Raw genomic sequence first — 25,307 nt, 5'->3', positions numbered from 1 at the left:
GCAATGCAAGAAACACGTCCGTGAAATCAGAACGAAGCCGAAGAAGACGAGATCAACCAGCATACCCCGGAGAGAGACAGCGTGAGCTTTCGTCAATAATACAGTTTTGTACTAAACTTGTTCCACATTTGATCTTGACGTGCAGCAACAATAAACGTGAGTGATAAATATTTTATAGTTATAGTTCGCTCGTGAGGTTAATCGATGCAAAGGAGACGCGACACGTCGCTAAAAGTCGCACGCGCAAGGCAGGCGATCTGAAAATGGGCGAACCGGCTCTAATTCTTTTGTTTGAACTCATTCATTGAAGTCGTTCAAAGCACGTTACTTCAATTCGGGAATTGCATGCCAAATGTCGGAAAACGGATGAGATCAGGATGTTTGGATGTATTGCGGTCGCAGCTAAAATTCTCAAATGAAACACAATAGCAAAGAATGCTAATATGCTATGCTACAAATGCTTGCTGTTGCTACAATTCGAAGGAATACAAGAAATAGACAGTATGCTTTGCATCTGTCAAGAATTAAATCATTTTGTGCATTTTATTAAAGAATGTTGTGCCTTTTACAGCGCGCATCGATGAATTTCATTGTCATTTAATTTTGTGTTGTTCGTTCAGTGCTGCTGCAACTACTGTTAGCATTAGTTAGCGCTAAATTACACGAACAGGTATTGTCATTTTTGCCTATTAATCGTCGGAAATGGTATTTGTATGGATATGGATATCTGTAAATGGTAATGTATTTGGTCTTGACATTAGTTGTATTTTTCCGGCTATTATTCTTTGTTTAATCAAGATTGCTAGTACAGTGATCCCTCGCTACCTCGTAGTTCACTTATCGCGGCTTCAGTGCATCGCGGATTTTTTTTCAGGGGACTTTTTTTTTATTAATGGCATGCAAATGTGCAAACAAAGAAAGTAAAACAAACCACACTGCAAACAAAGCAGAATGAAATCAAACGCACTGGCTTTGAACGATTAAAAAAAGAGTTTTTTTGTTTCATTCTGCACTATGTACAGTTTTGCATTGTCAAAAAAAAAAGCTGACTACATTGTACTTAGGATTTCACCTATCGCGGGCTATTTTTGGAACGTATCTCCCGCGATAAACAATGGTTCACTGTATTTGAAAAAAACAAGCATAAGGCTACTAATATTAATGCAATGTGAATTATCTAATTATTTGAGCTATCTTCCACTTCAACACAAGTGATAAAAATAACAATCATTTGTTTTTTGCTTGGGCAGTTTTGGTGCGTGAAGAGAGGACGGACGCTCCCTCTGCTTTACCATGGCGGACATCAAGAACTTCCTGTATGCCTGGTGTGGCAAAAAAAGGTTAACGCCCAACTATGACATCCGAGCCGCTGGGACCAAAAACCGTTTCTTGTGCGAGGTGTGTTCACAAACACGCACAAAGTTCACAATCATGTTCGACTCATATTGTGGCGTGTGCATCTACCTTCAGGTGCGTGTGGACGGCTTCAACTACACCGGGATGGGCAACTCTACCAACAAGAAGGATGCTCAGTCCAACGCCGCTCGGGACTTTGTCAACTTTCTGGTTCGAATGGGAGAAATTAGCGCCGCTGAGGTTCCAGCACTTGGGGTGAGTCACGCAATTATACAGTCCTACGTCACATCAAAAGTTCCGATTCTATATGAAAACGGGTGGGTTTCTCCGGGCAGGTGGGTATGGCAAGCCAGGTACAGATGCCGGGCAGCGATCAGCCTGACGCAGGAGCCACAGCCTCGTTAGGAAATCTGCCATCTGGTGGTCCGCTGCCTCCTCATTTGGTTGTAAAGGCGGAGCAAGGTAAAAATAATACAGTAAAGTCTCGTTATATCGATATTCTCGGGAGTCGGAACAAATATCGATATAACCGTACTATCGATATATCCGATCCGGCGCATGAAGCAGGGGCAATAAATGGGGGATCTATGAATGTGATTTTCTCATTGGGTTCAGCATGCTTTTGTACTGTAGTGAAGTGAAAAATAAACTTATGCATTAAATAAAAACGTCATTTCTAATTTTTATAATGCACGCTTGCAATCGAGGGAACAGAGATTTGAAGTAGATCAGACAGGGGATGGGCAAGGTTATGGTTATTTCGTAGAAAATGATGTGTTATGGGGACCTGGGAACAGATTATTCTCATTTTTAATGGTTTCCTATGGAAAATTAATGTTTGGAAGACACACTTTTCAATTAAGTTTGTAAACTGAGGTATCACTGTATTGTGCCTTTATCGTTTGAATAAAATGGGGTTATAAATCGGGTGTGCGCGGAAAATCTGACTGGACCCTCCACACCCTGCCCACCACCTTTTCCAGCGACTCCCATCAGACAGGCGCTATCGATCCATAGGCACCAAATCCAGGAGACATTTAAACAGCTTCTTCGCCAGTCGTGTTCTACATACTTGGCCAATAAAGATGATTGTCGTTCTGGTGATGTCTATATTTGACCATGTGGACAAATTGTTCAAGAGTCATAAACCAGGAATTGATTAGGAAAATAGTAATTGACGAATCGTCACAAAAGTTGTTCTTTGAAGCCTTTTCCACCATAGGAGCCACCTCGGATAGTCTGTAGCACCTTTTGTTTTTGATTTGCAGAGGAGCGCGGGCCCTGTTCAGCTCCGGAAGTACCTGGAGGTGGCTTCTCTGGTGGTTACGGAGGACCCGAACCAGCACCTGGAGCTGATTGGGAACGCGGCGCCAACCTTAAGGATTATTACGCCAAGCGGGATGAAGAGGAAGCTCAGGCGGTAGGATGACGCCCAATTGTTCCACTGGAACGACAACAAGGGAAGCTAACCCGTTTGCTGGGCTTTTTTTTTTTTTTTTTTTGGTCCGCCCCGCAGACTCTGGAGTCAGAGGAAGTGGACCTGAATGCCAGTCTTCATGGCAACTGGACCCTGGAGAACGCCAAAGCCCGTCTCAACCAGTTCTTCCAGAAGGAGAAGACCACCGCCGAGTATAAATACAGCCAAGTGGGGCCGGACCACAACAGGTCTGCAGTGGAACTTCGAAGCGCAAAAGTCCAGACGGACGAGTAGCAACCGCACTCTGAAAACAAACTTGAAGGCCACACCTGGTTCTTCAAGGTTCTCATTGGAACTTCTTTAAGAACCACTGTGGGCCTCAGATCTGATCTGATCCGATCCGACATTCCAGCGTTGCTGCTTGTCCGCTTCTGGTGACCTTTGACCTTTCTAGCCAGCGTGTGTTTTTCTGCCGGATCACGGATGTCGGGCGGCCCGGCGTCATCAGAACCATATTAGGAAGACACGAGAATAGCTTTAGACATGCTAAAGCGTTCTGGTGGTGTTTTGAGATCTGTTCTGATGACGCTGTCTCCGCCGGACCCCGCCCCTCCCCCCCATTCCCCTAACCACTGGAGAGGCCATTACCCCCCCCCCCCTCTTCCTGCCCTTTTAAGATGAAGTCCGGCAGAAAAACACACAAAAGTAAACACAGTCAGGTGAGTTGATTGACAGCTCGTCTGACACATGACACTCCAATGAATCTTTTTAAATGTCCGTGCAGGAGCTTCATCACCGAGATGCAGCTGTTCGTCCGACAACTTGGCCGCCGTAAGATTTCACAATTTCTCCTATGGGCTAAATTGACCAATCACGTGACCTGAAAGAATTCATTCAATCATTGTCAAGACATGGCTAATGACACGTTTTGTGCACTTCCTGCAGGCGTGACTGCGCGCGAACACGGATCCAACAAGAAGCTAGCGGCCCAGTCCTGCGCATTGTCTTTGGTGCGCCAGCTGTACCATTTGGGCATTTTGGAGGCATACACAGGAATCACCAAGAAGAAGGAAGGAGAAACTGTACGTTGACACACAATCGCTTCGGAGTCTTCATTTCTCACTCCTACGCTTACCTTGTATCCACCGCTAGCTGGAAGTCTATGATGTGCACGTGTCTGCTGACCTCCAACAGCAGCTTGGCGTCGTCGCCGACGAGCTTGGAGTACAAATTCCTCCACCTGTGAGTCACTCTGAACCCACCACCCACCTACCATCCTCATCGATGCGCTACTAATGACCACTTCCTGTTCAGCCCGAAAACCCCAGCGAGCCAGTGTCGTTGATTTCAGCCAAGATGGCGGGATTTGAGCCCTCTCAGCGGCAGACTGGCGCTGGCGTGGTGCCGTGGTCGCCCCCGCAGGTCAACTGGAATCCCTGGACCAGTAGCAACATCGACGAGGGGCCGCTGGCTTTTGTGAGTAAACGTGGGGGGGGTTGAGTATTGACTTGTTAGCTTCCGTGTCCGAATAAGGGAATTCACTGCGCATATATGACATTAAACTACAGTGATACCTTGGCTTACGAACTTAATTGGTTCCCAGACAGAGTGTGTAAGGCGACAAGTGTGTATCCCAAAAAATAATTTCCTGCAGGAAACCATTAAAATGAGAATAATCCGTTCCCAGGTCTCCATAAAACATAATTTTCTAATTTTCTAAGCCTTAAAACTACACAAACTATACCTTATTTTATGTATAATAAATGTGCTATGGTATTATAATTTAAGAAATAAACTGTACTGTATAATAAAGTCGTTTTATTTACCTTTGTGATGGTCGTTGATGGCTTGATGGAATGGAGTGGCCGCTTTCATCAGCATTAAACACTTGATGAGGAACGTAGACTTCCTTCACCATCTTGAGGAATGATTCCTTGTAGGTGCTTTCTCTGCCATAATTTTACCTTGTTCCTCATCAATTGTGTTCTGTTTAGCTGGGTTGATAGCTTTTTGCATCAAGTGGACAGATGGCATGTGCGGGTTATTTGTGGACGCTCTACGTCATATTTTCAATTCCCCAATAAATTTGTGAATGAGTTCATATGCTTAAATTCGCTAGGCTAATAGAAGAAAAGCTGTCGCGCTGTTGTCACCGATTCCATCCATCATTTTGCTTCCATTTTGCTACAGTTGACTCCTGAGCAGATCAGTAAGGACCTTCAGCATGAGATGATGGAGCGGCTGGAGCGCGACAACGACCTTCTAAAGGTACCTTTTTACGGCTTTTTTTTTTTTTTTAGCCGAAGAAAAATCTCAAGGCTGTGAACTTAAAAATGTCACGGAATGCGTGACATTCTGAAATTATCATCTTGTCTGAATTTAGAAATGTATTTCCTGTTCTCTGTGCCAAAAGTGGTAAGATATCAAACACAGAAATCTGCTCAAAAACTATCAAGTTCGAGAAAAAAAAGTAGCTAAATTAGCTTCATTACTTTTAAACCCATGCCGAGGACACTATTTTAGTATGATCTGCTTATCAGTTGCTAGCTGTGCATTTCACAGCTAGGCCTTCAGTAGTGCTACTTCTGAATCAATCCAACTCTTAAAGGACAATTTTAAAGGTGCAATTTTGAGGCAATAAGGGGGGAAATGTAGCACCAAAAAAGAGGCAGAAAATATCCACAGAGCTCCGTGTAAGGAATTAATCAGCCCGTTTCCACAAGCTGATTAATTCCTTACACGGAGCTTTGTCGCCCTCTTCTGCCTCTTTTTGGTGCAACACAAAGTTTTCAGACCAAACAAGTACAGCAAAATACATTGACGTGATGGAAGGACTGCTACAATGCGTCTTTTTTTTCGGTCAGGGGCGTTCCTTCAGTGACGTAGGGTGAGGACTCGTCACCAACTCAAAAACAAGACTTCCGGAATATTCAGCGCGAGTTTTAAAACGTAAAATATAGTTATATGCGCTGGAATCTTTGTAAAATGCGCTCAGTAGAAGTCATTTGAAGCCATTTTACAAATTATGGACACAACTTGTCCGAAGACGTCGGTTGTTCTTTAATACCTGTAACTATTTTATAACTCATTACAATTCCACTAGAGGGTAGCGTTAGCCAAGAAATAAGACCTGCGAAAAGACCTTGGAGTCGCCAACTCGAAATCCGATTGGTTCAAACAACCGTTTTATCAACACATATTTTAAGCTACAGGGCCTGCAGAACTGATTGTGAAGGCGTCCAGGTTGATTTTCGACCCTGATCACAAATAATGGCTGACCTGTGATTGGTTCAATGTTTCAAAACGAAAACGCACATCTGGAATCAACGCAATGTAATCAGAGGACAATATGGACACACGTTGTTATTGCACAGATGCTTAGCGAACGCGAGCAGCTACCCGTCAAGCAATTTGAGGAAGACATCATGTCCGCAATGGACAACAACTCCGTGGTGATCATCAGAGGAGCGACTGGCTGCGGGAAGACCACTCAGGTTCCTCAGTTCATCCTGGACCGCTTCATCAAGGCGGGGAAAGCGTCTGACTGCAACATCGTGGTCACGCAGGTAACACTTGGTCATCCGTGTCTACTTTACTTCCTTTTCACTTTCTGTTTGCTTCAACTTGAACGTCGCTGCGGCCTGGTGGAAGTAAAACGTGATAGTAGCATACCTTACACAGAGATTTTGCTTTTATAAATCCATCCGAAACACGTTAAAAGTCTTAATTGATTTGTAAAATGTTTTTATAATCTAGTACACAGGTGTCCAAGTCAAGGTCCGCGGGCCAAATCTGGCCCGCCACATCATTTTATTCGGCCCACGAAAGCAAATCAATGATGTCATTTGCGAAAATTATTATTAGCTAGCTAGTTAGCTGGCTGTCTATTAGCTATCGATCCGGCTGACTGGCTATCTCTTGGTGAACGCTGGCGCGAATGGCTGCCACTGCTCACCCGCACAAAAAAAAAATCCCCTGACTGTAAAGTGTCCTTGAGAGTTTTGAAAGGCACTTAGAAATTTTGCAAATTTCCCCATTGTGGGACGAATAAAGGTTTTCTGATTCTGATTTTTCTGATTATGAAATTAAATTTATCATTATTATTATTATTATTATTATTATTATTATTATTATCTAGCTAGCTAGCTGGTTAGTTGGCTATCTATCCAGCTGGCTTGTCTTGGATATCTATTGGCTAGCTAGTTATCTGGCTATCTATTAGCTATCTAGCTGTCTATCTATTAGCTATCTGTACAGATAGCTGGCTATCTATTAGCTGTCTGGATAGCTAACTAAATAGCTATCTAGGCTGGCCAGCTAGATAGCTATCAATTAGCTATCTAGCTAGCTTTCTATCGATTTGAGTTACTTCCGGGTTGATTGTGGTTTATATACGACAATTACAATTTTGTTGTTGGTACTTCAGCTAGCATCCATCATGGAATTTCACAAGTTAGATTTGCTTTCGCGGGCCGAACAAAATGGCGTGACGGGCCAGATTTGGCCCCCGGGCCTTGACTTTGACACCTGTGGTCTAGTAGTTTGTGTACTTTCAGTCTTTTCTACTTTTTTTTTTTCTGTATTCAGCCCAGACGCATCAGCGCCGTGTCGGTGGCGGAGCGCGTGGCCATGGAGAGGGCGGAAGATCTGGGTCAAAGCTGCGGCTACAGCGTCCGCTTTGAGTCCATCTTGCCCCGCCCCCACGGCAGCATTCTTTTCTGCACCATCGGTACGTAAGGACAGCGCCCTCTACAGATCAAACTACGACGTTGCAACGTTTGCTTTCTCCTTCAGGCGTCCTTCTGAGGAAACTGGAGGCAGGAATTCGAGGAATCAGCCACGTCATTGTGGATGAGATCCACGAGAGAGACCTCAACGTGAGCCGGCGCCATTTTGGGAACCCTCCCACCCTGCTTTTTTCCTCGCTCACCTTTATTGTCCGTATGTGCGTCTCTAGACGGATTTCCTTATGGTGGTCCTCAGGGATGTGGTCCAGGCCTACCCGCAGGTCCGCATCATCCTCATGTCCGCTACGATCGACACCACCATGTTCAAAGAGTACTTCTTCAACTGCCCCATCATTGAAGTGTTCGGACGCACTTTCTCCGTGCAAGGTAAGGACGGGAGGGAACCTTTTGAGAATTTATCGGAACAATTCAAATCGCAACCAAAAATATGTACCGTACAGTGATAACTTGGCCTACGAATGCTTTAGTTTACGAACGTTTCGCCTTCACGAAGATTAAATTTGCGAGAATATAATCTTGGCATACCGACTAGTTTTTCGGCAAACGAACCAAACCACACGGAACACCACGGTGGCTGGCGGACTCGTTTTCCCACACTCCCTTTGAGTGCAGATGTGCTTTGTTATCGGGTGGAGTACTTTTCCTATTATGGGACCAAAAAAGACCCCACCACAAGCTAGTTTTAAGGCGAAGAAGACACAAAAGAGTAGAAGAAGATCATCGAAAAACACGAACGAGGTGTTGGCTTGCGGACTCGTTTTCGCCCCATCTCCATTTCATTGAGTGCAGATGTGGTTTGTTATCCAGTGGAGTACTTTTGCCATTATGGGCCGGAAAAAGACTCCACCGCAGGCTAGTGTTAGTCAACACAAAGAGGACGCAAAAGAAAATTACGGTCAAGCAGAAGAAGGAGATCATCAAAATTCTTCTTTTTCTTCTTCTTCCTCTTCTTTTTCTTTGGCTTTTTCTTCTTTTGCTTTTTCTTTTTCTTCTTTTTCTTCATCTTTTTCGTCTTCCTCTTTTTCCTTTTTCTTCTTTTTCCTTTTCTTGTTATTCCTCTTTCTCCTTTTTCTTCTTCTTATTCTTATTCTGCTTATTCTGCTTCTTCTTATTATTATTATTATTATTATTATTATTATTATGCTGCTTATTATTATTATTATTCCAATTCTTCTTATTATTATTGTTATTATTATTATTTAATGTGTTTTTTACATAAGTCTAAACTTTGGTTTTATTGTGTTGTGTACAATCCAGACTACTTCCTGGAGGACTGCATCCAAATGACCAACTTTGTGCCACCTCCGCTAGAGCGTAAGAAAAGAGACAAAGACGAGGAAGGCGGCGGAGAAGAAGACGTAAGTATCCCCACCTGGCATTCAGGACAAGGGTGTCAAACTCATTTTTTTAACTAGTTATTAAGTCTGAAGTCAAAAATAATGACTGTTATTGTGCTTTAAATGGCACCATTTGAAATTTTGGTTGGGGCTTTAGCTAGCATCATGGCACTTAACATGCTTGATTTGCTTTCACGGACCGAATAAAATCATCCGGCGGACCAGATTTGGCCCCCGGGCCTTGATTTTGACACCCGTGGCCTAGCACCACCCCATCGCACAGTTGTCGCGTGACCGTCAATGCCTTTCTTTGCAGGTCAACTGCAACCTGATTTGCGGGCCCGAGTACTCAGTGGATACCAAGCGCTACATGGCGCAATTGAGCGAGAAGGAGATGTCCTTTGAGCTGGTGGAGGCTCTGCTCAAATATATTGAGACGCTGCAGGTTTCGGGGGCCGTCCTGGTCTTCTTACCTGGATGGAATCTCATTTACGCCATGCAGCGCCACCTGGAGTGCAACCCCCACTTCAGTATGTTAAGATCACACGGCAGTGTGGGAAGTCACTTGTCAATCATCATTTTGTTGACTGGTGATTGTCCGTCTTTGTTTACAGATAGAAATCGTTATCGGATCCTCCCACTTCACTCCCAGGTACCCCGGGAGGAGCAAAGGCTCGTGTTTGAGCCCGTGCCGGAAAACATCACCAAGGTTGGTGACGTCACTTATGGGTGCCATCTTGCGGGCAATGAGACAAGTTGCTGTTGTCGTTGTTGAATTTTCACGACATGAATTAATAAAATACTCCTTAACTTTTATGAACTCATTCACTGCCATTCCCAAATGTATTCAAAAATTGAAAAGCTTTCCCGAATTTGTTTGGGGTTTGTTTTTTTTCTTGCAGGCAGGGTGCCAATAAAGCGCTGGTCAGACCGTATACTCTCTTCTTCAGGAAAAAAAAAAAGAGTTAATTCCGAAGTTATATGTCTGGAGTTATCTGAGCTTGAAATGGGGGCTGCAGTACAAAAGGCAAATTCTTCCTCCTCGTGGAAGGGAAAAACATTGCCAGAGGTCTGACCAGCGCTTTATCGGCACAAGTTAAGGAGTATTTCAGCAATTTGTGGAGTGCCATTCCCGAATTTTTGGGGGTTTTGTTTATTTTTTGGTTAATTATTATTATTATTTCATTTATTATTATTTTTATTCTTATTATTATTTTATATATTATTTATTATTGTTGTTATTGTTATTATTATTTTATGTATTATTATTTTTGTATTTTATTTTTTTAATATTATTATTATTATTATGATTATTGTTGTGGTTGTTATTATTATTATTATGATTATTAACGTTACCGCGTAAAGTTAAAGCCCTGTTTTGTCCCCGCAGGTAATTTTGTCTACCAATATTGCGGAGACCAGCATCACCATCAATGACGTAGTCTACGTCATTGATTCCTGCAAGTAAGTTCTGGACCACATTATGAATTTGGGGAAGCCAAACTAGCTCGATTGCTAAGTAGCAAGCTTGATCGCTAACTAGCTACCTCAATCATTAACTAGCTCGATCGCAAATTAGCTCGATCACTAACTCGTTAGCTCGATCGCTAACTAACTAGCTCGATCGCTAACTAACTAGCTCGATCGCTAACTAGCTTGATTGCTAATTAGCTCGATTGCTAACTAACTAGCTCTATAGCTAACCAGCTAGCTTGATCGCTAGCTACCACGATTGCTAGCTATCTCAAGATCTAGCTAGTTCAATAGATAAAATGCAGTGTTTATTTTTGTGTTTGTGCAGGCAGAAGGTAAAACTGTTCACGTCCCACAACAACATGACGAACTACGCCACCGTGTGGGCCTCCAAAACCAACCTGGAGCAAAGGAAAGGAAGAGCTGGTCGAGTCCGAGCCGGATTCGCTTTTCACCTCTGTAGTCGGGCACGTTTCGAAAGGTATAATCACGTCCGCTACGGTGACTATCACCATCGTAATTTAAAGGACAACCGACACCTCCGGACAAGTTGCGTCCATCATTTGTAAAATCACTTCAAATGACGTCACGTCTGGAAACGCCCCTGACCGAGAAAGCAACACACAATGCATTTTGGGGACTTCCGTGTAGATGGCGAAATTAGAAGGAAAAAAAACAACCAAGACTACTATTTGATACTAGTTGACACAAATTCCCAGTGGACAAAATCAGCCCATTTCCAATGGAGCTTGTGCGCCATCTTGTGCATTTTCTGGGACGCTACATTGGAGTTCAGGCGGCTCAAATTGATACAGAAGGACTCGATTGCAAACATGTATGCTTTCCTCTTCAGAACTATTTGAATCATATTCGTAACTGGATGAGTAACAAGAAAGCATCTTCTACGAATCTAAACTCTCTGAAGCCATTGTTTTGATTCTGGAGCAGGGCAGTTTGTAAAGGAGTATCCTGGCGTGATGTCACGAACAAGGGGGCGGGACTTTCTGAATCTCCCCAGTTTCCAAGCTCATTTTGTGGCCGTTTTGGGACACTTTAAGTCAATTTTGCATTTGAATAAAAATATCATACTGCGTGTTTTGGGTATGTTAGATGCTATAAAACGTTTTTCTGATGTCGGTTAGCAAACAAAAAAATGGTGTTGGTTGTCCTTTAACTATTTGTGCGCGTTTTTTTAGGCTGGAGACCCATATGACACCGGAGATCTTTCGGACTCCTCTTCATGAAGTCGCCCTGAGCATTAAGTTGCTGAGGCTGGGCGCCATCGGCCACTTCCTGTCCAAAGCGATTGAACCGCCGCCATTGGATGCTGTCATTGAGGCTGAGCACACGCTTAGAGGTGAGAGGCCGCCGCCCCTCAATACATGTTTTCATGCACACATTAATAATAATAATAGTAATAATAAATAATAATAATAATAATAATAATAATAATACATTTCATTTGTAAGTGCCTTTCAAAACTCTCAAGGTCACTTGACAGTCACTGGATCTGTTTTTCTGTGGGTGAGCAGTGGCAGCCACATGCGCCAACGTTCACTCAAATAAATAAATAAATCAAATAAATAAAAAGCTAGCTAGCCAACAGATAGCCGGCTGGCTAATTGATCGCCAGCAGATAGCCGGCTGGCTAATAGATAGCCAACAGATAGCCGGCTAGCTAATTGATTGCCAAAAGATAGCCGGCTAGCTAATTGATCGCCAACAGATAGCCGGCCAGCTAATGGATAGCCAACAGATAGCCGGCCAGCTAATTGATAGCCAACACAGAGCCAATAGACAGCCAGCTAACTAGCTAACTCACTGTGTTTGTGCACAGAACTGGATGCGCTGGACTCAAACGATGAACTGACTCCGCTGGGACGCATCCTGGCCCGTTTGCCTATCGAGCCTCGTCTGGGGAAGATGATGATCATGGGCTGCATATTCGGGTCAGTAGTCCTCCACTTCCTGTTGCCGGCCATTTTTATCCCTGCCTTGACGCGTGTGTTTGCCTTCCAGCGTGGGCGACGCCATGTGCACCATCTCTGCGGCGACCTGCTTCCAAGAACCGTTCATCAGCGAGGGGAAGCGCCTGGGGTTCGTCCACCGAAACTTCGCCGGCAGCCGCTTTTCGGACCACGTGGCGCTCTTGTCCGTCTTCCAGGCCTGGGATGACATCAGGTGGGTGTGACGTCACTGGCGGTTGCATGTCAACGACACCCCCCCCCCGCCCCTGATACAGTGATACCTCGGCTTACTAACGCTTTAGCTAACAAACTTTTCGCCTTACGACCATTAAATTGGCGAGAATTTAATCTTGGCATACGGACTAGTTTTGGGGAAACACATGGTCAGCGCAGACGTGGTTGGTTATCAAGTGGAGTACTTTTGCTTTTTTTGTGACCGAAAAAGAACCAACCACGGACTAATGTTAAGCCAAAGAGGACACAAAAGAAAATCACGGTCGAGCAGAAGAAGATATCGAAAAACACGAACATGGTGTGCGTTTGTGTAACTTAGCGTCCCAGTACCAGTATGCTAAGTCGACCGTTGCTACGTGTGGCTAAGGTTGTTTCTGTGTTGTCTAAACAACGGTATCAGGCAATAGAAGAGGATGAAAAACTTCTGTTGATTTGGATTAATGAAAAGCAGCTAGCAGGGGACGGTGTGAGTGAGGGTATTATCACCGAGAAAGCACGGCAACTTCACTCGGATATCATTAAGAGGCAACTACATAAACGACCATCACTAAGGTCAATAAAATGACTTGATTATCCAGTACTGTTTATTTCTTTCATTACAATACAATAGCACATTTTTTATGCATAAAATAATGTCTATTTTGTGTATTTTTAAGGCTTATTTAGTAGAAAATTACGTTTTATGGGGACCCCGGAACGGATTATTATCATTGTAATGGTTTCTTATGGGAAATGAATGTTCGGCAGATGAACTTTTCGCCTTACACACACTTTCTGGGAACCAATTAAGTCCGTAAACTAATGTATCACTGCACTTCCCCTTTTACTTGTTTTTCAGGATTAACGGCGAGGATGCGGAAACCCATTTCTGTGAACACAAACGTCTCAACATGGCCACCTTGCGGATGACCTGGGAGGCCAAAGTCCAGTTGAAGGAAATCCTGGTCAACTCTGGATTCCCGGAAGGTAGCTGGTTACAAAATATTTCAATCTAATAAATCTATTTAACAACTAAATACTAAATAACAAATAATATGACAACACAAAGACACAAAGTGGGCGTGTAAAACTACTCACCGTTACCTTGAAATGGGCAATCTGTTTCCTACATCTCTCAACGCTAGCTAGCTAGCTAGCTAGTTGTGTTAAGTTCTCATACTATCGCCTTATTATCTAATTTAAAACGGATTATTTTCTTACAAACAGTGGGGTTTTTAGGTGTTCAATGACCTAACATGTTTCGGCGTGTACTTTCGCCTTCGTCAGAGTGTCACGGATGCGCCTTTTTCAGCTAATGTTACTATCAGGGCGTAACCTACCTGCTAGCTAGCTTGTTGTATCCTAGCTTTATGGGGTTCTCCTACCCTAAACTCACCAAATCTTTTGACTTTTGGATCCAAAGATGGGACAAAAAGGGGCCAACAGCTTTACATAAATATTCAGTACAACGTTAGAAACCTTCGACTCTAATTCCTAAATGATATGAGAGTCTGGAGTTATATGAACATGAAATGAGGGCGGCTGTCCAAAATACAGTGGAATACAGATACTCCCCTACTTACGAACATTCGAGTTACGAACAACGGTACAAACGAACATTTTTGTCGTAATGTAGGTCGAATTCTCTCCAGTTGTACATGTACATATCTTTATGGACCATGTGGCTGCCGCTGCTCACCCACAGAAAAACTTAACATGTGACTGTAAAGTGAGCTTGAGAGTTTTGAAAGGCGCTTATAAATGAAATGTATTAGTATTAGTAATTAGCTGGCTAGCTAGCTATCTAGCTATGAAATGTATTAGTATTAGTAATTAGCTGGCTAGCTAGCTATCTAGCTGGCCAGCTAATTGCTAATACTAATACATTTCATTTATAAGCTAGCTATCTAGCTAGCCAGCTAATTGCTAATACTAATACATTTCATTTATAAGCGCCTTTTTCAGCGAATGTCTAGCTAGCTAGCTTTCTTTCTATTTCAGTTACTTCCGGTTCGAGTGAACGCTGGCGCAAATGGCTGCCGCTGCTCACCCGCACACAAAATATCCAGCGACTGTAAAGTTTCCTTGAGAGTTTTGAAAGGCACATTATTATTATTATTATTATTATTATTATTATTATTATTATTATTATTATTTATTTATTTACCTCTACGTCTGTGTGCACGTGTGGTTGTCAGAGTGCCTGATGACGCAGATGTTCACGGCAACGGGACCAGACAACAACTTGGATGTGGTGGTGTCCCTCCTGACGTACGGCGCCTATCCCAACGTTTGCTTCCACAAGGAGAAAAGGAAGATCCTCACCACCGAAGGACGAAACGCCCTCATCCACAAATCCTCCGTCAACTGTCCTTTCACAAACCACGACCTCAACTACCCTTCACCTTTCTTCGTCTTCAGCGAGAAGGTCAGAGTTGCTTCCTCAGCATGTCGCGTGAGCGTTACGTGCGCTCCGGAATGACCTTGTTGCGACCTTTTCAGATCCGCACTCGAGCCATCTCCGCCAAAGGGATGACGTTGGTTAGCGCTCTGCAGCTTCTGCTCTTCGCCTGCAAGAAGGTGTCGTCCAATGGAGAAGTGGTCGAGCTGGATGACTGGTGAGAGACGGAATTGCTAATTAGCTAGCTGCTACATGTGGCTATTTGTTAGCGCTGTTGGAATGTGTCGTTAATAGAAGTTAGATTCCGTTTTGGGAGCCGCGTTTAGCTCTTTAAAATCCCTCTCCTCACTAAATTATGAGTCACTGATTTTTAATCATAATGTTTTTTTCTGCATTTCTTCTTTTCCTTTTGGCTTTTCCCTTTCAGGGGTTGCCACGGCTAATTAGTTCAAATTTGAAATGTGCAGATAATGATGAACTCTGAAGAACGTATCATCACAACCAATGTCCTCAGTTTTTATATATATATATATATATATATATATATATATATATATATATATATATACACACACACACACATACACACACACACTCGTGATGGGAATACCGACTCTTTAGGGAGCCGGTTGTTTTGGCTCGGCTCTCCTAACTGGCTCTTTTGGCTCCCAAATGGATCTTTAGTTTTTGTTTAAATTAATTTACGACTAAAAATAATGTAAAATTACACGAAAAATGAATTAGTAATGTAACAAATATACAGCAGCTCATGTATTTTGGTGTTTCTACTTCTTTCATAACTTTGCTGCTGTGAAATGTAAATTTCTCCATTGCGAGACTAATAATAATAATAATAAAACATTGTCTCTTCCATGAACTGATAAATTTGTAACCTGGTTTAATGAGCTCTTCCTGTGAAGTAAATTACTCCTGTGATGAAGGAGTTTCCTAAGTTTAACTTGCTGTGTCTGTTGACCTCAGATTGACCCCAGGTTGTCTGTGCTTCAATTGTGTATTCGAGTCACACATGTTGACTAAGCATATAACAGCATGAAACTTTTAACTATGATAATTTCTTATTCTGTCTAATCTCTTTCAAAATTCCATCTGTATCACATTTATTTCCCGTGCTAGGGGGAAAATTGCCTAAAATTTATTATTCTTATAATAAATGTCCACCAAAACTCCCCCCATGTTGCCTTGAAGTATTGAATGACTCACCGATTGTCAACAAAGCCCAACGGTATGTAACGTTTCACGTGATGCGTTCAGGATCAAGCTGCGGATCCCTCACGAGACGGCGGGCCACATCCTGGGTCTCCGGGCAGCGCTTGAAGCTGTGGTGGTGAACGTGAGCAAAGATCCGCAATACATCAACCAGATGGACCAAAGCAACCAGCGGTTGCTCAACCTTATCAGACTCCTTTCCAAACCTTCTGTGGCAGGAATTAACATGACCGCTTCCAACCACAGGTGAGCTAACGCGATAGAAAGCTAAGTCACGTTTGCCGCAGGCCTCGTTGTAGTTACGGTTTCCTCTCGGGGGGGGCGTTATGAATTTGGGGAAGCCATTAGCATGTTGCATCCCCTTACACATATTACATATACAGTGCGCAACAAATTTATAACTAGTTTTCAAATTTAAAGTCAAGAATAATTACTGCTATTGTGGTTTACATATTTGAAAATTTGGTTTGGACTTGAGCAAGTTTCATGGAATTTCACGTTTTCGTAGGCCGAATAAAATGTGGCGGGCCAGATTTGGCCCCCGTGCCTGGACTTTGACACCACCAAATAGAAATACAGCTAACTAGCTCGATTGCTAACTAGCTTGATTGGTAACTATCTTATTTGCTAACTAGCTAGCTTGATCGCTAGCCAGCTTGATCGCTAAATAGCTCGGTCGCTAACCGTCTCGATCTCTAACTAGCTCGATTGCTAACTAGCTTGATTGCTAACTATCTTATTTGCTAACTAGCTAGCTTGATCGCTAGCCAGCTTGATCGCTAAATAGCTCGGTCGCTAACCGTCTCGATCTCTAACTAGCTCGATTGCTAACTAGCTTGATTGCTAACTATCTTATTTGCTAACTAGCTAGCTTGATCGCTAAATAGCTCGGTCGCTAACCGTCTCGATCACTAACTAGCTCGATCGCTAACTAGCTAACTCGATGGATTGCTAGCTAACTAAATCGCTAACTAGCTTGCACACTCCCTAACTAGCTAGCTCGATCACTAACTAGCTCGATCGCTAACTGGATGGATTGCTAGCTAGCTCAATCGCTAACTAGCTTGCACAATCCCTAACTAGCTAGCTCGATTGCTAACTAGCTTGATCGCTAGCTCGTTTGCTAAATAGCTAGCGATCAAGCTAATCAACTGGTTTGATCGCTACCTACCATGATTGCTAGGTAGCTCAACCGCTAGCTAGTTTTATTGATGAGCATGGATTTTCACAAGTTTGATTTGCTTTCGCAGGCCAAATAAAATGATGTGGTGGGCCAGATTTGGCCCCCGGGGCCTTGACTTTGACAACTTTTGACTGGTTTGCAGGCAGTTTGGAAAAAAACAATGGGGAGTTTTTTCTGATTAAAAATCCAATATTAAATGCGATGCTAACACTCATCAAAACGTGCTACTCAGCAAGCTAATTCACTCAATTCACTCGTTGCAGGATGGGCGACGGCCCTCGACCCCCCAAGATGGGACGCTTTGAAAGAGGACGAGGCTACCAGGGTGGTGGAGGTGGTGGTCCCTACCGAGGGTATAGAGGAGGAGGAGGAGGTTACAGAGGTGGAGGTGGTTATGGCGGAGGAGGCTATAACAGAGGGCGCGGGGGCTACCAAGGGGGACGAGGGGGATATGGCGGAGGAGGGGGATATGGTGGAGGAGGAGGGGGATACGGCAGAGGAGGAGGATATGGCGGAGGAGGAGGATACGGCGGAGGAGGAAGAGGGTACGGGGGCCGAGGAGGATATTAAGAGGAGATGTTTCCACCCAATTGTCTACTTTGCTTGTATTTCGTCAATAAATCACCAATTTTTTGTTCATGGTTCTTTATTCTCCACATCCAAAGTCGACCTTTGACCCTGATTTAAGCTCCACGTTGCTCAGCTTCCTCTCCCTCAGAGTGGTCCTGGGTTGTCTCGGTGGCACGTCCGAGGCCTCGCAAGATGTGCCGAATCGCGTTGCTGTCGTCGACTTTCCGCGCCAGATCGAGCGCTTCGTGGAACATCCGAATTCCGTCGTCGTGGCGACCTGAGGATGAAACCCATTCAAGATACGTAAGTAGGCTATTTGCTATCAGATGGCTGGCTGGCTATTAGCTAGTTAGCTAGCTGGCTGGCTATTGGTTATATATTAGCTGTGTATTGGCTAGCTAGCTGGCTGGCTATTAATAATAATAATAATCCATTTCATTTATAAGCGCCTTTCAAAACTCTCGAGGACACTTTACAGTGACAGGATAAGTTTTTCTGTGGGTGAGTAGCGGCAGCCACACGCGCCAGCGTTCACTCAACCCAGAAGTAACTCAAATAGATAGAAAGCTAGCTAGCTAATAGATAGTTAATAGATAGCTAGCTATATAACTAATAGATATCCAGCGAGATAGCTAGCTAGCCAGCCAGATAGCAGATAGATAGGCAGCTAAGTAGCCAGCTAGTCAGGCAGCCAGTTAGCTAATCTATATAAAGTATAAATACTGTATATATATGTATATACAGTAAAGTCTAGTTATATCGATAGTACTGCTTATTACGATACTATTTCTATGAACTCAAGGAGAAAATTACATGCCCGCAGGATCGGATATATCGATAGTCTGGTTATATCGATATTTTTTCCGACTCCCGAGAATATCGATATAACAAGACTTTACTGTATATATATATATATATATATATATATATATGAAATATAATATAAATATAAATGGAATTGATTATTATTATTAATAGCCAGCCAGCTCGCTAGCCAATACACAGCTAATATATAACCAATCGCCAGCCAGCTAGCTAATATATATATATATGAGTACCAGCATATATTAATCATGCTGGTACGCTGTCTAGTTGGCTAGCTATCAAGCTAGCTAGCTGGCTACCTAGCTGGCTATCTCTCTAGCTATTAGCTAGCGAGCTGACTAGCTGGCTCTCTATTTGCTATCTAGCTGCCTATCTAGCTATTAGCTATCTATTAGCTTGTGAGCTAGCTTTCTATCTGAGTTACTGTCGGGTTGAGTGAACGCTGGCGCGTGTGGCTGCCACTGCTCACCTATAGAAAAACTGACTGTAAAGTGACCTTGACAGTTTTGAAAGGCGCTTAGAAATGAAATGGATTATTATTATTATTATCATATCATCATTATTATTAATTCTTGTCATCAAATCACCTGCATGCAGCAGGATGGTGGCCATGTTGGCCAGGAGGACGTGAATGTCCTCGTGTCCTGAGACTCTGCCTGTGTCCACCGCTTGACGGAGCAGGGCCAAGGCGTCGTCGTGGCGACCTTGCATATCCAAAATGGTGGCCAAGTCGCTCATTAGGACCAGTGTCTGTGGGTGACGAATAGAATCAGAATCATCATTATTGACCAAATGTAGAAAACACAAGGGATTTGTCTTCGGTAGAACACGCTGCACTAGTATCATGAAAAAAATTGCAAAGAGGCCCCATAGAGTTAGAGTTGGGTTACTGTTTCGAGCAAGGGTGTCAAACATACGGCCCGTGGGCCGGAACCGGCCCCAAGGAGGTTTGATCAGGCCCGCAGGATAATTTATAAGTGGGAAAAAAAATGCAAAAACGACATGGAATTGATATTTTTAATGAGGTGCAATTCAACGATTGACCACTAGAGGACGTCTATCTATTTCTAGTTATTCCGGGTTGTGTGAACGCTAGTGCGTATGGCTGCCGCTGCTCACCCGCAGAAAAGCTTATCCTGTGACTGTAAAGTGACCTTGAGAGTTTAGACAGGCGCCTATAAATGAAATGTATTATTCTATTATTATCCCTTACCTGATGGTGATGCGGCCCTTGCTCCTGCCGGCAGATGTCCAACGCTTTGCGGTAGTTAGCGGCAGCCTGCGTCAGTTGCTTTTTGGACGCCAGGTAGCGAGCGTGTGAGTCCAAACACAGACCCAGCAGTAGACGAGTGTCCTTTCGCAGAACCTCATCGGCTTCTGAGGGGGGCAGAGGATCAAAGTGTCCTTTTTACCAGTGGATCAGGGTCATCATGGTGAAATGTGCATGTCTGCTACGAGCTAAATGTTGAAAGCAAACACGAAGCTGTTGCATCCATTGACGAAAAGGCATTGTCACACATCTCCTGTCCCACGTACTGTAAATCCGCTTCAATTCCAAGCCGCGACATGCATCCATCCGCAGACTGTCCAAATGCACGGATTTTTCCGCCGAACAAAGCTTAAACTGCCTTTATTACCAATTTTGCTCATATGATAGCTAGCTATCTATTTGTTATCTATTAGCTAGCTGGTTGACTAGCTAGTTATCTATTAGCTGGCATGCTATCTAGTTAGCTATTTGGCTAAATATGTATTAGCTAGCTAGCTTTCTATCTATTTCAGCTACTTCTGGGTTGAGTGAACGCTGGTGCGTTTTATTTATTTATCTTAAACTGCCTTTGTTATCAATTTTGCTCATATGCTAGCTAGCTATTTGCTATCTATTTGGGATCCATTTGCTATCTCTTAGCTGGCTGGCTATCTAGCTAACTATCTATTACCTGGCATGCTATCTAGTTAGCTGTTTGGCAAACTATCTATTAGTTATGTATTAGCTAGCTAGCTTTCCATCTATTTGAGTTACTTCCGATTTGAATGAACGCTGGCGCGTTTTATTGATTTATTTTTCTTAAACTGCCTTTGTTATCAATTTTGCTCGTATGCTAGCTCGCTATTTGCTATCAATTTGCTATCTATTAGCTGGCTGGGTATCTAGTTAGCTAAATGGCTATCTATTAGCTAGCTAGCTTTCTATCTGAGTTACTCCCGGGTTGAGTGAACGCTGGCGCGTGTGCTGCCGCTGCTCACCCGCAGAAACTTATCCTGTGACTGTAAAGTGACCTTGAGAGTTTTGAAAGGCGCTTAGACATGAAATTTATTATTATTATTAAAAACATAATTTAATGAACTTTTCAAGAATGGCATTGTCAAAGTTGTGCTCACCTGTCAATTGGTCTGCTGGCGTCTCCTGAAGCTTTTGCACTTTGGCCTCCAGGGTCTCCAAACAGAACCTGAAACCGTGGTCGGCTAGCTCCGCCCTCACACAAACACACAAACATGGTCAAGCCACATGTGATTGATCGAATCTTGGCATCCTTGATTGATTGATTGATTGGCATCTTTCTTACTTATTCTCTTGGGCATACATGGTGGCCAGTTTAAGGGACATCTCCACAAAGGCGTTGTCGTCCTGGAAAATGGGAATATAATCCTTTCATTCTATTAGCTATTTCGCTGTATAGCTAGCTAGCTAGCTAGCTAGCTATCCGGCTGTTAGCTACATAGCTGCGAATGAAACCTCTGAAGATGGAGGACACTGAGGGGAAAACCCGAAAAGCTACCTAACTAGCTATCTAATAGTTATCTATTAGCTAGTTAGCTTTTGATCTATTTGAGTTATTTCTGGGTTGAGTGAACGCTGGCATGTGGCTGCCTCTGCTCACCCACAGAGAAAAAAAAATATCCTGTGACTGTAAAATGACCTATAGAATTTTGAAACGCGCTTATAAATGAAATGTATTATTACTATTAAAAGGTGACTCACCTCCGGCATCCCGTCTGCTAGCATATAGCTCATAGCCGCCTTGAAAAGCTTCTCGGCCTATAGGGGTGATAAGTTGGAATGGCAGCAAAGCCAAAATAAAACCGATCAAATGCCGACTCACCTGAGTCAGATGACCTTGAACGTATGCCAGGTTAGCCATCTAAGGAGACATATTTAGCAACTCTTCAGCCATTTGCAATTAGATGTGTCAGGAAACATATTAGCTATCTAGCTAGCAAGCTATCTATTAGCTATCTAGCTAGCTGGAGAGCTAGCTATTAGCAATATAGGTAGCTAGCTATTTGAGTCCAGAAACATATTAGCTATCTAGTTAGCTAGCTATCTAGCATTCTATTAGCTAGCTAGCTAGACAGCTAGCTATTTGAGCCAGGAAACATATTAGCTATCTAGTTAACTAGCTATCTATTAGCTACCTAGCATTCTATTAGCTAGCTTTCTATCTTCGAATTATTCCGGGTTGAGTGAACGCTGGCGCGTGTGGCTGCCGCTGCTCACCCACAGAAAAACTGATCCTGTGACTGTAAAGTGAACTTGACAGTTTTGAAAGGCGCTAAGAAATTTAATTTATTATTATTATTATTATTATTATATTGTCCTTGTGATTCCGCCATTTCAAGGCCGTTAATAATAATAATAATAATCCATTTAATTTGTAAGCGTCTTTCAAAACTCTCAAGGTTACAGTCACAGGATAAGTTTTTTTTTCTGTGGGTGAGCAGTGGCAGCCACATGCGCCAGCGTTCATTCAACCCGGAAGTAACATAAAATGATCCTCATTACACAATAATAATAATAATAATAATAAGTCAGCTTTTCGCACCTGGCTGTACGTGTAGATGATGGCAGGACGGTGGCGTTCCCGCTGCGCCATGGCGGCGGCGGCATGTAGGAAGGAAGACGCTGCCTCGAGTTCACCCCTTAACATGCTGAGCTGAGGAATAGGTCACATGACGGATGGAGGTCATCAGGCAAGTGCACGTAAGGGTGTCATTTCACTACCTTGGCTTTCTTTAGAAGAAGAATCAGCTCCTCCTCTTTGCTCGGAGGCTCCTCGGATGAGCCAAAGAATCCAAAGGCTGACATGACAGGAAATAAAACGTGTTAAGAAAATAAAACAAAACAAAAAAGAGAACAAACACTCAGAAAAAGGTGTTGGACAGGTTGACATCGAATACCTGCTGCTGGCAGCGTCCATATTCCTCTGCATTTGTCTCTTCCATCTTTCTTTCCCCGTTCTTCTCTTTGTGATGTCACAGCAGTAATTTTACAAATTCCAACGATCCTGAATGTACCACGAGTATTATAGCAACAAATCGAGAGACCGCGCTCAAGTGATTGACAGGTAATGTTAACGTCAGGGATAGCAAGTCCATCACAAATAGTTTTACGTTAAATTAACTTATTATTTTGTCCATGAAATTGTTATTGTTTAGTCAGTCAACGTGCCTCTCTTTCAAATCAATATTACAGCCTTTTGAATGTTTTCTGCTAATACAGTACTAATTACATACTAGATTAATAATTTGTACTATTTCACATAACCAATCACAGTTGTCCTTATTCACAAATGTCACAATTTCGCTTCCAATTAGTGTGTTAATATGAATAAGTGCTCCCGAAGACGTTCGTGTGTGTTTGTGCTGCTACTTTGCAATTATGTTTCCGTTTAACGAGAACCGAATGTAATATAAACTCGTCGCGATATGTGACGTCATCACGTTGCCCAAAAGACCTTCAGTTTTCAAGAGGAAGTGATCGCGTAAACTGTGGCGCGGGTGTTATTTGGTCCTCACCTGCTCGGCGAAGTGTTCGCGAAGGTACGCGACGACAAAAAGCTGTTTGGCCGCAAAACAGGACGTCTAAACATAACCATGCACGCTCGTTTCAACGTTTGGGCGAACGTCACCGCCATTTTTACTCGACATTATTTCTATCGGGAAGTGACGTCACCGCGTCGCGTCCTTTAAACGTCAATTTCATGTGATCAGACGACGCCGTCTAATTTCTTAAATTATATTTATTCACTGTAATTACGTAAAAATATTTGAAAACAAAAATCTTTCTCTTTTTATTTTAAAGTATTGGCAACTTAGAAGACAAACAAGCTTATTTTTTTCAAATTCTTTATTTTAAAAGTGAGAGAAAAACATGAGCCAAGTGCACAGCTGGAAGAAGATGCACTTTTGACTGCAGTCAAAACAGGAAGTTCTAAAATAAGAAAAGAAAAAAGTTTAGAATCCTGACCACGCTCAATATGATAAAATAAAGCATTGCAAACAAGTGAAAACATGATCAGATAAACGCTTCGGTCGATTTTTTGTCAAAGCTTTTTTTCCCCGCCGTGAGAACAAACTGCTGGCGGGTAGTCTCAGCTACAATTCGGCCTTTTGTTTACATCATCTCAGCTCATATTAAAGGACCCTTGCCCCTTCGCTTGCTCACCGCTATGTGGTCGCTTCTTCGTCAGGCTTGTGTATCTGCAAATGGGGAGAGCAAAATTAGTCCGAATTTTTTCTTCGAGGGGGAGGCATGAAAGGGTAACATTTGGCAGATCAGAACACACTTCAGACGTCTTCATCATCTCCCCCCCCTACTTGTGAACAGACTGCTTGTGGGGAGGGGCATACAGACGGCCTTTTAGGTCATCACTTCTACACAAACTCTATTCAACACAAGTGATTTTACCAAACTCCATAGACGTTTTTAAAATACATGTAATAGAACTTTAACAGTCAAAAAGTATGTAAAAATGCCACAAAATGTTGTAAACGTGTATTCATTTTTTAAACGTTGATTATTTTAGGTGTCGGTTCCGTGAGCGGTGAATGTATGGCGACACGTTCACTGTCCCGGTTTACCTTGAAACAAGCATGGAACCAGGCCAGTCGCTCCTCCGAAGTTTCCGGGCTTAAAGGTAATCAAAATCATTTTCCTTCCCGTAGGACGGTCATTTTTTTTATATCAAACGTCTTCACTTGTCAACACCATTCAAGTCAACATTGCCTGAGTTGCACAAAAGACCGTCGATCTTCTTTTGTGCACGATTACACGATTGCGTTTGCTGCAATGTAGCTAAGCTAACACGGTTATCTTCGGTCAACTGCTCTGCCATTCCAAGCTAATTAATTTAAATTTAACACATGTGGACGAAAAAAAAGTTCATTTCGATTGAAAGAAAGCCCCAGACACACACACACATGGCCTGCGTTGTTTGTTCCTCGTAACTTCTCACAACCTCGTGCCGCTACTACTTCTTCTTTTGTGGCGGTTAGCAAACAATGTTCGTGACCGCCCCCCAGCGGTACAACGTGTGAGGTGTGTTCCGCTCAAACCAATCGATTCGTCATGCCTGGAAAGTGCTGTTTGCCTTTTTTATCGTCTTAAACTAACTTGGCACTTAGCTTCATCTAGTAATAGGAATTCCAACTCTTTTTAAAGAGCCGGTTCTTTTGGCTCCCAATTGGCTCCTCAGGTTGTTTGTTGCTAACATAATTTACTACCAAAAATATACAATACACTATATCATTTTAAAAATGTATGTGACTTTATTTATATTCCTGTGTGTGTATGTATATATATGTATATA

At 42.9% G+C, this 25,307-nt stretch overlaps 2 protein-coding genes and 1 long non-coding RNA gene across 5 annotated transcripts; 1 reads left to right on the top strand and 2 right to left on the bottom strand.

Annotated features, from left to right (window-relative positions):
• The first annotated feature begins 29 nt into the window (after positions 1-29).
• dhx9 (DExH-box helicase 9) lies at positions 30-17,935 on the top strand. Of its 3 annotated transcripts, none has more exons than XM_089007554.1 (28): positions 30-156; positions 1,251-1,398; positions 1,471-1,611; positions 1,692-1,818; positions 2,625-2,776; positions 2,873-3,021; positions 3,558-3,604; positions 3,719-3,855; positions 3,926-4,015; positions 4,088-4,249; positions 4,964-5,041; positions 6,148-6,339; positions 7,361-7,502; positions 7,568-7,650; positions 7,731-7,887; positions 8,779-8,879; positions 9,175-9,388; positions 9,473-9,567; positions 10,249-10,322; positions 10,660-10,812; positions 11,528-11,688; positions 12,169-12,280; positions 12,351-12,512; positions 13,371-13,498; positions 14,710-14,939; positions 15,014-15,129; positions 16,185-16,385; positions 17,586-17,934. In XM_089007554.1, exons 2-28 carry the CDS (start codon positions 1,294-1,296, stop codon positions 17,890-17,892), a joined length of 3,816 nt encoding a protein of 1,271 aa, XP_088863680.1. In that variant the 5' UTR covers positions 30-156; positions 1,251-1,293; the 3' UTR covers positions 17,893-17,934. The 3 variants fall into 3 exon arrangements, with proteins under 3 accessions (XP_088863680.1, XP_088863681.1, XP_088863682.1); XM_089007555.1 differs by having other exon boundaries at positions 60-81; positions 17,586-17,935; XM_089007556.1 differs by lacking the exons at positions 30-156; positions 1,251-1,398; positions 1,471-1,611; positions 1,692-1,818; positions 2,625-2,776 and adding an exon at positions 3,451-3,492 and having other exon boundaries at positions 3,004-3,021; positions 17,586-17,932.
• Positions 17,884-23,650, bottom strand: ttc19 (tetratricopeptide repeat domain 19). Its single transcript, XM_089007559.1, has 11 exons — positions 23,515-23,650; positions 22,897-23,003; positions 22,721-22,797; positions 22,542-22,652; positions 21,822-21,860; positions 21,701-21,757; positions 21,285-21,346; positions 21,100-21,194; positions 19,931-20,094; positions 19,305-19,467; positions 17,884-18,169 (listed from the first exon to the last, which is right to left on the bottom strand). The coding sequence occupies exons 1-11, from the start codon at positions 23,631-23,633 to the stop codon at positions 18,006-18,008; spliced, it is 1,158 nt and encodes a 385-aa protein (XP_088863685.1). The 5' UTR covers positions 23,634-23,650; the 3' UTR covers positions 17,884-18,005.
• Positions 23,651-23,802: 152 nt separating this feature from the next.
• Positions 23,803-24,960, bottom strand: LOC148891086 (uncharacterized). The gene is made up of 3 exons (XR_016116477.1): positions 24,580-24,960; positions 24,164-24,198; positions 23,803-23,929 (listed from the first exon to the last, which is right to left on the bottom strand). It is a non-coding gene; the product is annotated as an uncharacterized LOC148891086 (long non-coding RNA).
• Positions 24,961-25,307: the final 347 nt, after the last annotated feature.

The sequence above is a fragment of the Hippocampus bargibanti genome, linkage group LG11 (assembly GCF_051943395.1).
Source record: "Hippocampus bargibanti isolate YZ-2025 linkage group LG11, ASM5194339v1, whole genome shotgun sequence".
NCBI lineage: Eukaryota > Metazoa > Chordata > Actinopteri > Syngnathiformes > Syngnathidae > Hippocampus > Hippocampus bargibanti.
Note: the sequence above shows the minus strand (reverse complement) of the source record. Positions and strands in the feature narration are given on the sequence as shown.

What these genes read in the sequence shown, in the direction of transcription:
- ttc19 (XM_089007559.1), bottom strand. Translation starts at nt 23,633, where the DNA reads ATGGCGGTGACGTTCGCCCAAACGTTGAAACGAGCGTGCATGGTTATG. An exon ending in ATGTATGCCCAAGAGAATAA is followed by an intron (nt 21,195 to 21,284) that starts GTAAGAAAGATG and finishes TGTTTGTGTGAG; the next exon opens with GGCGGAGCTAGCCGACCACG. An exon ending in GCCAGCAGACCAATTGACAG is followed by an intron (nt 20,095 to 21,099) that starts GTGAGCACAACT and finishes TGCCCCCCTCAG; the next exon opens with AAGCCGATGAGGTTCTGCGA.
- dhx9 (XM_089007555.1), top strand. Translation starts at nt 1,294, where the DNA reads ATGGCGGACATCAAGAACTTCCTGTATGCCTGGTGTGGCAAAAAAAGG. An exon ending in AGAAGAAGGAAGGAGAAACT is followed by an intron (nt 3,856 to 3,925) that starts GTACGTTGACAC and finishes ATCCACCGCTAG; the next exon opens with CTGGAAGTCTATGATGTGCA. An exon ending in CATTCTTTTCTGCACCATCG is followed by an intron (nt 7,503 to 7,567) that starts GTACGTAAGGAC and finishes TTTCTCCTTCAG; the next exon opens with GCGTCCTTCTGAGGAAACTG.